At 37.8% G+C, this 12,751-nt stretch overlaps 1 protein-coding gene across 1 annotated transcript in view; it reads left to right on the forward strand.

Annotated features, from left to right (window-relative positions):
- The window catches only part of TBC1D8B (TBC1 domain family, member 8B (with GRAM domain)), a 72,910-nt gene extending 68,902 nt beyond the window's left edge, over nucleotides 1-4,008 (forward strand). The window contains exon 21 of the mRNA XM_011958703.1: nucleotides 2,511-4,008. Within this exon, the coding sequence (XP_011814093.1) occupies nucleotides 2,511-2,867 (357 nt within the window). The 3' untranslated portion in view covers nucleotides 2,868-4,008. The remainder of the gene's footprint in view (nucleotides 1-2,510) is intronic.
- Nucleotides 4,009-12,751: the final 8,743 nt, after the last annotated feature.

Here is a 12,751-nt window from a genome sequence, read left to right on the forward strand (position 1 = left end):
CAAAAAAAAATTAGCCGGGCGAGGTGGCCGACGCCTGTGGTCCCAGCTACTCGGGAGGCTGAGGCAGGAGAATGGCGTGAACCCGGGAGGTGGAGGTTGCAGTGAGCTGAGATCTGGCCACTGCACTCCAGCCTGGGCGACAGAGCAAGACTCCGTCTAAAAAAAAAGAAAATACTGTAACAAAGGACTATGGGAGTTGTGAACTAGGAACCCAGAAAAATATATTATATATATATTTATATTTATATAGGAACACTAAAACTGTAGATTAAGAAAGAAAAATGTTACAATATATTATCATGAAGTATATCTTTTGTATATGATTTTTATTTACAAGTAAACTTTTCTGGTAGGATGATTGACTTGTAGAATTCTTACGTTGGAATTGCTTTTGTAAATTGACAGGTATCTTCTAGGAATATCTATGGATCATCAAGGTGCAATTAGCAGGCAAACCAGTTTATCTGTCAACTTAGGCCCCACTTCAGCCTTTAAAGAGAAACATGTCCAAATGGGTTCCTTGGGCTGGGCACGGTGGCTTATGTTTTTTCTATCCCAGCACTTTGGGAGGCCAAAGTGGGAGGTTTGCTTGAGTCCAGGAGGTCAAGGTTGCAGTGAGTTATGGTTGTGCTACTGCACTCCAGTCTGGGTGACAGAGCAAGACTGTCTCAAAAAAAAAAGTGTTCCTTGGAGTCACCTTGTACTACTAGATAGTCCCAGAACTTATTCTTCCTTAAATTTTCTTTTTTATTTTTGAGACAGAGTCTGGCTCTCTCTCCCAGTCTGGACTGGAGTGCAGTGGCACGATCTCGGCTCACTGCAAGCTCCGTCTCCTGAGTTCATGCCATTCTCCTGCCTCAGCCTCCCGAGTAGCTGGGACTACAGGCGCCCGCCACCATGCCTGGCTAATTTTTTGTATTTTTTTAGTACAGACAGGGTTTCACCATATTAGCCAGGATGGTCTCGATCTCCTGACCTTGTGATCCGCCCACCTTCTGGCTGAGCTACCCACTCCAGCCATTTCGGATTAAGTGGAACTCATTTTTAATTGTTAGAATTGGTTAATGAATGAATGATTTATGTGTAGGGAAATACGGTGTAACCATAATAGGTCCTTTACCTGATGTACACAGCAAGTCAGTAAACCGAGACATCAGGTTGCAGCAGAGAAAGAGGTTTGATTGTAGGGTTGCTGAATAATATAGGAGGAGGCCTCAAATCCATCTCCTCGAGGAGTTTGAGACTAGGGTTTTTAAGGGGTTTGGAGTGGGCCAAAGTGTGGAGATCACTGGTCGAAGAATGCAGGGTGTAATCATTGGACAGGGAGATGAAGAAACTATTCTCATGCTGGTTTTGTTCTTCTGTCGGGGTCTTCAAACTGGTTTGCATCAGCTATTTTGCTGGAATTCAGGATTAAACATCTTAAACAATTCTTAAACAAAAGCCTTATGATTCTAATGTCAGTGACTTTTCATTACATGGAAGCAGGTCCGAGTGCAGCCTAATTTATGCATGATTATAACTATATTTCTGTCCAGAATTCTTCTTCACCCTGTGAGGACAGCTTCAAAGGGACTTTGCCTAATTAGAAGTACCACCTGGCCAGCACAGTGGTTCATGCCTGTAATCTGAGTGCTTTGGGAGGCTAAAGTGGGAGAGGATCACTTGAGGCCAGGAGTTTGAGATCAGGCCAGGAGTTTGAGATCAGCCCAGGCAACATAGTGAGATGCTGTCTCTACAAAAAATGTGAAAATTAGCCAGGCATGGTGGCATGTGCCTATAGTCCTAGCTACTTGAGAAGCTGAGGTGTGAGGATCACTTGAGCCCAGAAGTTGGAAGCTGCAGTGAGCTATGATTGTACCACTGTACTCAAGCCTGGACAACACAGCAAGACCTTGTCTAGGAAAAAAAAAATAGCACCTAACATTTAAGTAATGCTGGCAGGCAAACAATCCAGGAATTAGTCTGGATAAAATGTACTGCTATTAGGCAATAAGTGAGAGCATCTAAATGAAATTTTTTTCCATGCTTCATACTCATCTTTTTTTTCAAGATGGAGTTTCTTTCTTGTTGCCCAGGCTGGAGTGCAATGGCACAATCTCGGCTGACTGCAACCTCTGCCTCCATGGTTCAGGCAATTCTTCTGCCTCAGCCTCCTGAGTAGCTGGGATTACAGGCGCCTGCCACCACGCCCAGCTGATTTTTTGTATTTTTAGTAGAGACGAGGTTTCATCATGTTGGCCAGGCTGGTCTCGAACTCCTGACCTCAGGTGATCCACCTGCCTCGGCCTCCCAAAGTGCTGGGATTACAGGCGTGTGCCACCGCGCTTGGCCCATACTCAACTTTCTAGAACCAAGATTTATTTTTGGATTAATCACCAGTTCTTATAACTTCTAGGGTGAAGCTTCTGTGGTACAAATCCTATATAGGAGACTATTCACTTCTAAGTTCTCTTTATATTTGCTAAGTCTAATATTCAAATGTGATATTTTCAACTTGTGTCTTCTAGTCTCAGTTTATTCAGTTTTCAAAGACCCTCTATAACTTATTTCATGAGGACCCTGAAGAAGAATCATTATATCAAGCCATTGCTGTTGTAACCAGCCTTTTACTCAGGATGGAAGAAGTTGGAAGGAAACTACATAGCCCTACATCATCAGCCAAAGGATTCTCTGGTACTGTCTGTGCTTCTGGAGGACCCAGTGAGGAAAAAACAGGGAGCCAGTGGTCATTTGCATTTGAACAGATTCTTGCATCGCTGTTGAATGAACCAGCATTGGTGAGGTTTTTTGAGAAACCCATAGATGTAAAAGCCAAGCTGGAAAATGCAAAAATTTCTCAGTTAAGGTCTAGAACCAAGATGTAAATCCCTAGGAATTGCCTATCATAGACCACCAGTTTACTAAGATTCCTGTAGCTGTCAGCTTGATTCCTGTGAGTAGGGCTCAGGGATTTATCTTGTTAAAAATGTGTCTGAAGGCCAAAATATATATCCAGAAGCACAATGCATCATTCCTTTGTTGTTGATAATGGGCTTTGTTAGCACATTTTTAAAAAAACAAAAAACAAACAAAAACAAACCACATTTGTTATCTCAAATTTTGATGATATTCTCAAATACAAATATACTTTTTTATATTTCACAATATATGCAATATCAGGGGAATATGCTAAATGTTACCACCAGAGGGCACAAGCATATCACTTTTAGTAAGGAAATTACTAGCTTGTGTTGCTATTTACATATGAATTACTGATGATTTTGAAAAGACAGTGTTATGCTTGGGTGTTAGTGAGGCTGATATGTCATGTCGATCGATAAACCCTACTTTCCAAATTATCTAGAAGATTACCATTTGGGGCCCTTGTGTTCAAGTTATCTAACTGAAATATTATTAACTTTTTAAAGTTAATCTCATTCAGTCTTCTAGTAATAAATGGTTTTTTAAATACCTTCTACAGTCTTCCTACCTGAGGGGTTCAGAGGCTGCTGACTCACACTGTTAACTCTGTTACTGATAAAAGCAAATCAATAACTCTAAATCCTGGGCCGGTATTAAGAAAAAAACAATATTGGATTTGGATTTAAGCTGGATAAAACCAGCCTTCTGAGAAGGGCTAAGAAACGGTTCCATTAAATGTATAGGTCTTTCATTAGACCAAGAAATCACTAGAAATTGTAGGCACTGCTGTTTGTGGCATTTCTCTCAGAGTAGCTTATGACTGCTTTGGTTCTAGCTGTAGATTTTGGATTTTCACCAGTCATATGTTAATTTACATTAGATAGTAAAGAATGGCTACACTAAGACTGAATTATCTTACAGTCTGGCAAGCACATAAAGTATACTTGTATGTAATGATTGCCAAGGTAACAGAATTGCTGACATCAGTCTAAAAAGTTTTGACTATCCAATTTAGATGTGTAATTTCTATATACTTTATGCTGCTTATATTTCAGTCATTACACAGACAGTCCATTTAGAGATAATGGGCTTTGTTAGCACTTTAAAAAAAAAAAAAAAAAAACAGCAAACCACATTTGTCCACTGTCCTGTGCTATTCCTACCAGGGGCAATTTATTAATCAATTGACTTAGGAAATTGGGGGAGAAATCATTCATTGGAGCTTCTTTCTTTACAAAAGACATTGGTTATAAGCTCTTTGACTTTTCTAGATGTGAAACCATGAAAGGGCAGACCTCCTTCAGAGTGACTCAAGAGGTCTCCCTTTCTTGGAGGGAGTTGGTACAGTCAGCCTTTGGGAAGAATCCACTGTGAACAATGCTCAACACGTGGGGCTTCATCGCCCATAGAATATGTTATTTTCAAAGAAGTTCAAGAATTTTCAAGTTGAGCCTTTGAAAATTCCATAAATTGGTTTTAGCTAAACACTTACTAGTAGTATCTTTTAAATGATTTAATAAACCTTGTCTTTTCAAGGAAATTACCACTTAAAGAGATAGTTGGTAAATAAACATCTATGCCTTTTCTCAGAAATGATTTGTTGAACTATGTCTATATTTTAGAGCTTAGTTAATAGTTTATATGGAAACTATTATACATCTGCTATTATGCAATGATTGTTAAATTACACTGAAGTAGCTCTAGAAAGACACATGTATACAAGGCACTATTGTACACACTTTGTTGAATATTTTGTCAGTTGTATTTACAAAGAAAGGTACTTTCTCAAGAGCATATGTTATTAATATTTGATATGATTTTAAAGTCAGAACAGTACAGATTACTGAGTATATTTTAGCCTCGATTAATTAAAATTGAATACTGAAAGAGATTTTTTGAGTTGCAAAATTTTATAAATGCAAAGCAAAAAGAAAACATTTATTTTCTGAGTCTGCAGGAGAAACAAACTAAACATTATAGTTTTTTATAGCTGCTATCTTGTTAATCAAACAGGTTGTTCATAATATTAAAAATCTTATGTAGTTGTGTTAAACTGAACCAGTTCATTATACCTTATACATTAAATTAAGTATGTTATAAGGTGGCTTTACTTGTCTTTATAAAAATAAATATTATATCTACTAAACATGAAAAATGGCTTACTTAAAAAGATTAATATTGTTTATTATGATACCTTTTTTTCCTTTTTCTTGTCTTTTCTTTCCTATCTTCTTCTTTTTTTTTTTTCCTTTTTATTGAGACAGGTCTCATTCTGTCACCCAGACAGACAGCTCTCGTTCTGTCATCCAGATTGGAGTGCAGTACATACAGCCTTGATCTCTCAGGCTCATGCAGTCCTCATATCTCAGCCTCCCAAGTAGCTGAGACCACAGACACGCACTACCATGCCTGGCTATTTTTTTTTTTTTTTTTTTTTGGTAGAGATGTGGTCTCCCTATGTAGCCCAGGCTGTTCTCAAATTCCGAGGCTCAAGCAATCCTACCCAAAGTGTGAACTACAGGTGTGAGTCACCATGTTCAGCCTTTTTTTTTTCTTTTTCTAAATTTCAGTTCACACAGAACTATGATGTATTTTTACTTACACTTAACTCAGATATCACTTGAGGACTTCCCTCTTGTATCAGAATTCAATTGCAGAGAACTAGTTCACTCTAGTTAGTTTAGTCAGGAAAAGATTGATTACTGGATATCAAGTGGCTTACATAATTACCAGGAGGATAGACTAACTTGAGCTTTCAAGAACAACTTCCAAAGACACACCACTATCAGGCCACCAAGGGAACTGCTAACTCCTCAGTGATAAGGACACTGCTACTTCCTATTGCTGTCATAAAAAGCCATCACTACTGCTGCTACCTCAGGAACCATGCTTCAACTGCTGTGATTTACACTAGCAAAATAGATGACAGGCACCCTGCCTCTCATCACCCACAAACTCATGACTAAATTGCAATAGAACAGCCAAACATCTTCACAACTATGTTTACCAGCAGAAATGGCAGAAACATAGCCAACACCTCATTCCTGTCATTCAAGTCTCACATGTGTGCATCTGATTGGCCTCTAATAAATCCAGAATCCTAGTTACAGAGGAATCTGGGAAATGTAGCTTTTTAGCCTCTACAGTATAGAAAGGCAAACTAAGAGGGTGGAAAGCAAATTTAACAGTGTGTTTGTTTTCTATTGTTACATAACTAATTCCAGCACACATTTATTATCTCACCATTTCAGTGGGTCAGGACTCTGGGCTCAACTTAGCTCAACCTTCTGCTTAGGATCTCACAAGGCTGCAACCAAAGTGTCAGCCAGGATGGTTCTCATGTGAAGGATCATGTAAGGAATAATCTACTTCCAGGTTCACTCAGGCTGTTGGCAGAATTCATTTCCTTGTGGTTTCTGGTCTGGGGCAACAGCTTCTTGCTGGTAGTCACTTGGCAGCCACCATCAGCTTCTAGAGGCTTCAGTCAGTTCCTAACAGCTGCCTTCACCTTCTGTGGACAGTTCTTTGCCACATCGGCTTCCCCCAAAATGGCCACTTACTTTATCAAGCCAGCAAGGGAAGTCTCTAGAGCAAATCTGCTAGCAAGACAGTGTCTTCTATAATGTAACGTAATTACAGCCATGACATCCCATCCCCTTCACCATGTTCTGTTGGTTAATGGCAAATCACAGGTCCTGCGCACACTCAAGGGGAGAGGAGCAAGATTGATGCATGTGACACTGGGGCCCTATAGCTCCGGTCCCTAAAGGCAAGGCAGATTATTCCAGTAACTACATTCATAGGCATATAACCATCAAAAGAAGCACATTTTATCCTATCTCTCACATTATGCTGCAGTTTCCACTTCTGTCATCAGAACTACATATTTCTCCCATCCCAGAAACATCAAGCAATGTATTTCCCAGCTCCTAATTCTACTTGTCTTCCTTTTGCAGGTAATGCCATTTCTTTATGACTGCTTTTAAGATCTTGATCTTTCTAGTGTTCTACAGTTTCCTATAATTTATCCAGCTTTAAAAAAATCCTGTTTGAGATAAATGATTAAATTTTGATAATTGAATATCATTTTCTAAGACCTCTCTACCTTCGGCATAGTCCAAACAGGCAAGTTAAAGGAGGGTATGATAGAAATCACCCCCACCTGCCATACACACACGTTCTTCAAATCTTTGGTACACACTCATCTCTGTGATTTCCCTAGACAGACCCAACTAATTCTACTTGGCCTTTTCTACCACAAAAAGTTCTTACTACACTGATCAAGGAGCAGATGTGGTATATCTGTCAGTTGCTGATTGTGGCTATTTCAAGTTGTGCATTCATGAACCAGGAAATAGCTATATAATATATTTGCAAATACACTAGATCCATTGTAGACGGATTCAAGATAAAACTGTATCTCTTGACTCCATAAGCCCTGCCTCTGACCACTAGTTAACCACCATGTTCTAGCCCCTTCTAATCTCTCCCAGGAATGAATGTGAACTCAGAGTCAGTGTCAAATAATCTCTGAAAGTCCAAGTCATTTGCCCAGTGCAAATTACCCTGGTAAATGGCTCCTCTTCCTAAAAGAAGATTTACAACACATGCTCATGGTGTTGCAAAATCCTTCCTCAAGGTTACCTGGTTTTCCTTCAGGAGCCTCTGAGTGTGTAAACTGACTCAGGTCTGCAAATTGGGTGAAAAACCTTAAATCTCCATAATGATTACTCAAATTAGATCTTTGTTCACCAGACTGCAAATATTTTGCCTATACAAATAAAGTAGGAATTAGTAGGCTACCATTTATTTTAATCTAAGAGACCTGAAGAAAAATTAGCCACTACCAAACATCTCTGTAATTCAAAACACATAGATTACTTCCTTGGCCATGCTCTTATCATACTCACCATGCTCACCTCATCTCTAGTCATTAAGTTATACCACTTGGTCTCTGCCATTCTAGGTTCCCATTATTCTCATAGGAATTAGCAAGTTCCTGACAATGGCAGCATGAACTAAGAAATTAAGAAGACCTACAAATAATATTGTTAAAATGCTCATACTACCCAAAGTGATCTACAGATTCGATGCAATTTATATGAAAAAATTACATTCTTCACGGAAATAGTAAAAAAAAAATTAAAATTCATGTTTGGCCACAAAAGACCATGAATAGCCAAAGTAATCCTGAGCAAAAGGAACAAAGCTGGAGGTGTCATACTATCTGACTTCAAAGTATACTACAAAGCTATAGTAACCAAAACAGAATGTTACTGGCACAGAAACAGACACATAGACCAATAAAACAGAATAGAGAACACAGAAATAAATTTATGCATTTATAGCTGACTGATTTTCAACAAAGACACCAAGAACGTACATTGAGGAAAGGACAGTCTTCAATAAATGGTACTGGAAAAACTAAATAGCCACATGCAGAAGATTGAAACTAGACCTCTGTCTCTCACTATATACAAAAGTGGAGTCAAAATGGATTAAAGACCTAAATATAAGCCCAGAAATGATAAAACGACTAGAGGAAAACATAGGGGAAGTGTTTCATGACATTGGTTTGGTCAAGGATTTTTTTTTTTTTTTTGGATAAGACACAGATGACACAATTAAAAGCACAGATGACAAAATTAAAAACAGACAAATGGGATTACATCAAATTAAAAAGCTTCTGCATGGGAAAGGAAATAAAGAGACAACCTACAGACTGGGGGAAAATATTTGCAAACTATCCATCTGACATGGAGCTAATATGGAGCTAATATTCTGGAATATACAAGGAAGTCAAACAACAGCAAAAAAGAAGCAACCCAATTGAAAAATGGGCAAACCACCTGAATAGACATTTCTCAGAAGAAGACATGACCAATAGATATATGAATAAATGCTCACCATTTTCATCAGGGAAATGCAAATCAAAACCACAATCAGATATCACCTCACCCCAGTTAGAATGACTGCTATCAAAAAGACAAAAATTAACAAATGCTGGTGTGAATGTGGAGAAGGGGGAACACTTACACAGTGTTGGTGGGAATGTAAATTAGTATAGCCATTATGGAAAACAGTGGGGAGGTTCCTCAATTAAAAATAGAACTACCATATGATCCAGCAATCCTTCTAGGAATATATCCAAAGGAAAGGAAATCAGTACGTCTAATAGATATCTGCACTCTAATGTTTGTTGCAGCACTATTTACATAACCAAGATATGGAATCAGCCTAAGTAATCATCAATGAATGAATGGAGTTTTTTAATGTGGTATATTTTCACAATAGAATACTATTCAGCCATAAAATAAAGTGAAATTTTGTCATTCATGGCAACATGGATGAACCTAGAAGACATTATGTTAAGTGAAATAAGCCAGACACAGAGAGACACATACTGCATGATCTCACTAATATGTGAAATCTAGAAAAAGTTGGTCTCATAGAAGAAAGTAGAAATCATGGTTACCAGAGGGTTGGAAGGGTAGTGGGGAGGAAGGGATGGAGAGAGATGGATTAGGGAATACAAAGTTACGGTTAGATAGGAAGAGTAAGTTCTGGTGTTAGAATATTAGGGTGACTATGATTAACAATATTGTATTATATATTTCAAAATAGCTGGGAAAGATGGGAGAGAAGATTTTGAATGTCCTCACCATGAAGAAATGATAAATATATGAGGTGATGGATATGCTAAATACACTTATTTGATCATTGCACGATGTATACATGTATTGAAACATCACACTTCACCCCATAAATATGTACAATTATTATGTGTCAAAAATTAATTTTAAAAAAGAAGCTAAGGAGACTTAATTTCACCATAAATCATAGCCTACAAAAGACAGCCACTGTAGCATGTTTCAAGGATACTGGGACTCCTCTCATTGAGGTAATTTTCAATGCCTTGAATAATAAAGCATCCTGTGGTCCCTGTTGGAAGAGGGACATGGTTAAAATGTAGGTGACTGAATCATATAAATGTACTCCGATGTTTCTGTCTCCTTAAGTCTTTGGAGTACTTCCTCTTCAGCATGCCAAGGAATATCTGCCATATCAACTTCGTTTAACATGGGCTAGTTTTGAGCCTTGGCTTCCGTCAATCAACTGATCAAACAGAACCACTTCCAATTAGGTAAGCTAGTAATTGAATTTAGACTCTCTGGTAAATATACAGATGTTGGTCTATTTGGCCTGATCAAAAATTATTTTTTTCTTCCGTGGTATACCATTCTAAGACACATTTCTACACATATTCTCCAGATTTCTGTCATTGTGAATTAGCAAAATGTTGCAATTCTTATCTCCTTCCAGGTCAGACTTCATATTTGTACCCTTGGAGCATATGCTTATCTGACTCTAGTTACAAGTCTGGAAGCAATAAGAGGGGGTAGGGGTGCTTTATGAAGAAAGTTTACATTCCCCTAAAAGTAAATTCAGAGTGTTCAAGGAAGGCAGGACCAGCCTTATCAAACCGGGGCTGCTTCTGCTGGCAAAGCACACTTGTTGGTAAACTACTTAGAGTTATCTGAATCTACCCAAATGTACCCATTTCTTTAAAAAAATATATTATTATACTTCTTTAAATTCTGAGATACACATGCAGAATGTGCAATTTTGTTACATGTGCCGTGGTGGTTTGCTACACCCATCAACGTGTCATCTACATTAGGTATTTCTCCTAATGCTATCCCTCCCCTTGCCCCCCAAACCCCCGACAGGCTCTGGTGTGTGATGTTCCCCTCCCTGTGCCCATATGTTCTCATTGTTCATCTCTCACTTATGAGTGAGAACATGCAGAGTTTGGTTTTCTGTTCCTGTGTTAGTTTGCTGAGAATGATGGTTTCCAGCTTCATCCATGTCCCTGAAAAGGACATGAACGCATTCATTTTTATGGCTGCATAGTATTCCATGGTGTATATGTACCACATTTTCTTTATGCAGTCTATCATTGACAGGCACCAAATGTCCGCATTTCTATTCTTGGGTGGTCTCACTCTATCCCGATAAATATCCTTACTTTCACAAAAATGAGCTAGTGAGGCTGTGAGTTCGATGTATACTATAATTTAATGACCCATTATATCAGACTCCCGCCAATTTTCAACTATGTCAGTTCTACATCAACAAGAAATAAGGGAATAGAAACTCATAGTTGTCTGTTTCTTGTGCTGACCATGTAAATCCCAGTGTAGTCATTTTCTTTCTTTAAACTCTAGAGCACAGTTAGAAAAAGTTAGCCCACTTCACAATTCTTGGGTTCATTATTAATGGCAAAATAATCTGTAGTGGCAGTTACCTGGTTCATCTAGCCTTGACTTTAATAGGCACATGGACTACCAACATCCCATATTATAATACTAAAAGAATTATCACTGCTTTCAAACTCAACCAGATTATTTAATCTCCAGTTTCCTATTTCCTTGAAATGTTATCACCTGCAAGCACTCCAGGTACTACATTCTTTATTTATCATCTCAATAGATGCAGAAAAAGCATTTCATAAATTTCAACATCTTTTCATGATAAAAACTCTCAACAAATTAGGTATAGAAGGAATGTGTCTCAACACAAAAACACGTATGACAAACCCACAGCCAACATCATACTGAACAAGGAAAAGTTGAAAACTTCCTCTAAAAACTGGAACAGAACAAAGATGCCCACTTTCACTACTCTTATTCAACATAGTACCAGAAGTTCTAGCCAGAACAATAGGCAATAGAAAGAAATAAAGGGCATTCAAATAGAAAAGGAGGAAGTCAAATTGTCCCTGTTTTCAAATGACATGATCTTATATATAGAAAAAGCCTAAAGACTCCACCCAAAAATTCTTAGAACTGATAAATTCGATAAATTTGCAGGATACAAAATCAACATACAAATATCAATAGCATTTTCATACACCAATAATGAACTAGCTGAAAAAAAATCAAGAAATCAATCTCATTAACAATAGCTATTAAAAATATAATACCTAGAAATAAATGTAAGAAAGTAAAGATCTCTATAATGAAAACTATAAAAGACAGATGAAAGAAATTGAAGAGAACATAAAAAATGGAAAGACGTCTCATGCTCATGGATTAGAAGAATTAATACTGCTAAAAGGACCATATTTTACACAAAGTGATCTACAGATTCAATGCAATCCCCATCAAAATACCAATGACAGTCTTCACAAAAATAGAAAAAACAATCCCAAAATTTGTATGGGACCAATAAAGACCTTGAATAGCCAAAGTAATCCTGAGCAAAAAGAATAAAGCTGAAGACATCAGACTACCTGACTTCAAAGTATACACTACAAAGCTATAGTGGACAAAGCAGCATAGTACTGGCACAAAAACAGACGTGGACCAATGGAACAAAATAGAGAACACAGAAATAAATCCACACACCTACAGCAGAGTTCGTTTTCAACAAAGGTACCAAGAACATATTGGGGAAAGGATAGTCTCTTCAATTAATGGTGCTGGGAAAACTGGAAAAATTAACTCAAACGGATTAGAGGCTTAAATGTCAGACACAAAAAATATGAAACTACTATAAGAAAACAGGGAAAACACTTCAGGACTTTGACCAGTGATTTTATGGATAAGACCTCAAAAGCACAAGCAACAAAATCAAAAATAGACCCAATGAAACTATACCAAACTAAAAATCTTCTGCAGGGCAAAAGAAATAATCAGCAAAGTGAAAAGATAGCCTGCAGCATGGGAGAAAATATTTGCAAACTATTCATCCAGCAAGGCATCGATATCCAGAATACACAAGGAACTTAAGCACATTAAAAAAAAAAAAAAAAGGGGCGGAGCAAGATGGCCGAATAGGAACA

The sequence above is a fragment of the Colobus angolensis genome, unplaced genomic scaffold (assembly GCF_000951035.1).
Source record: "Colobus angolensis palliatus isolate OR3802 unplaced genomic scaffold, Cang.pa_1.0 Scaffold472, whole genome shotgun sequence".
NCBI classification, from domain to species: Eukaryota; Metazoa; Chordata; class Mammalia; order Primates; family Cercopithecidae; genus Colobus; species Colobus angolensis.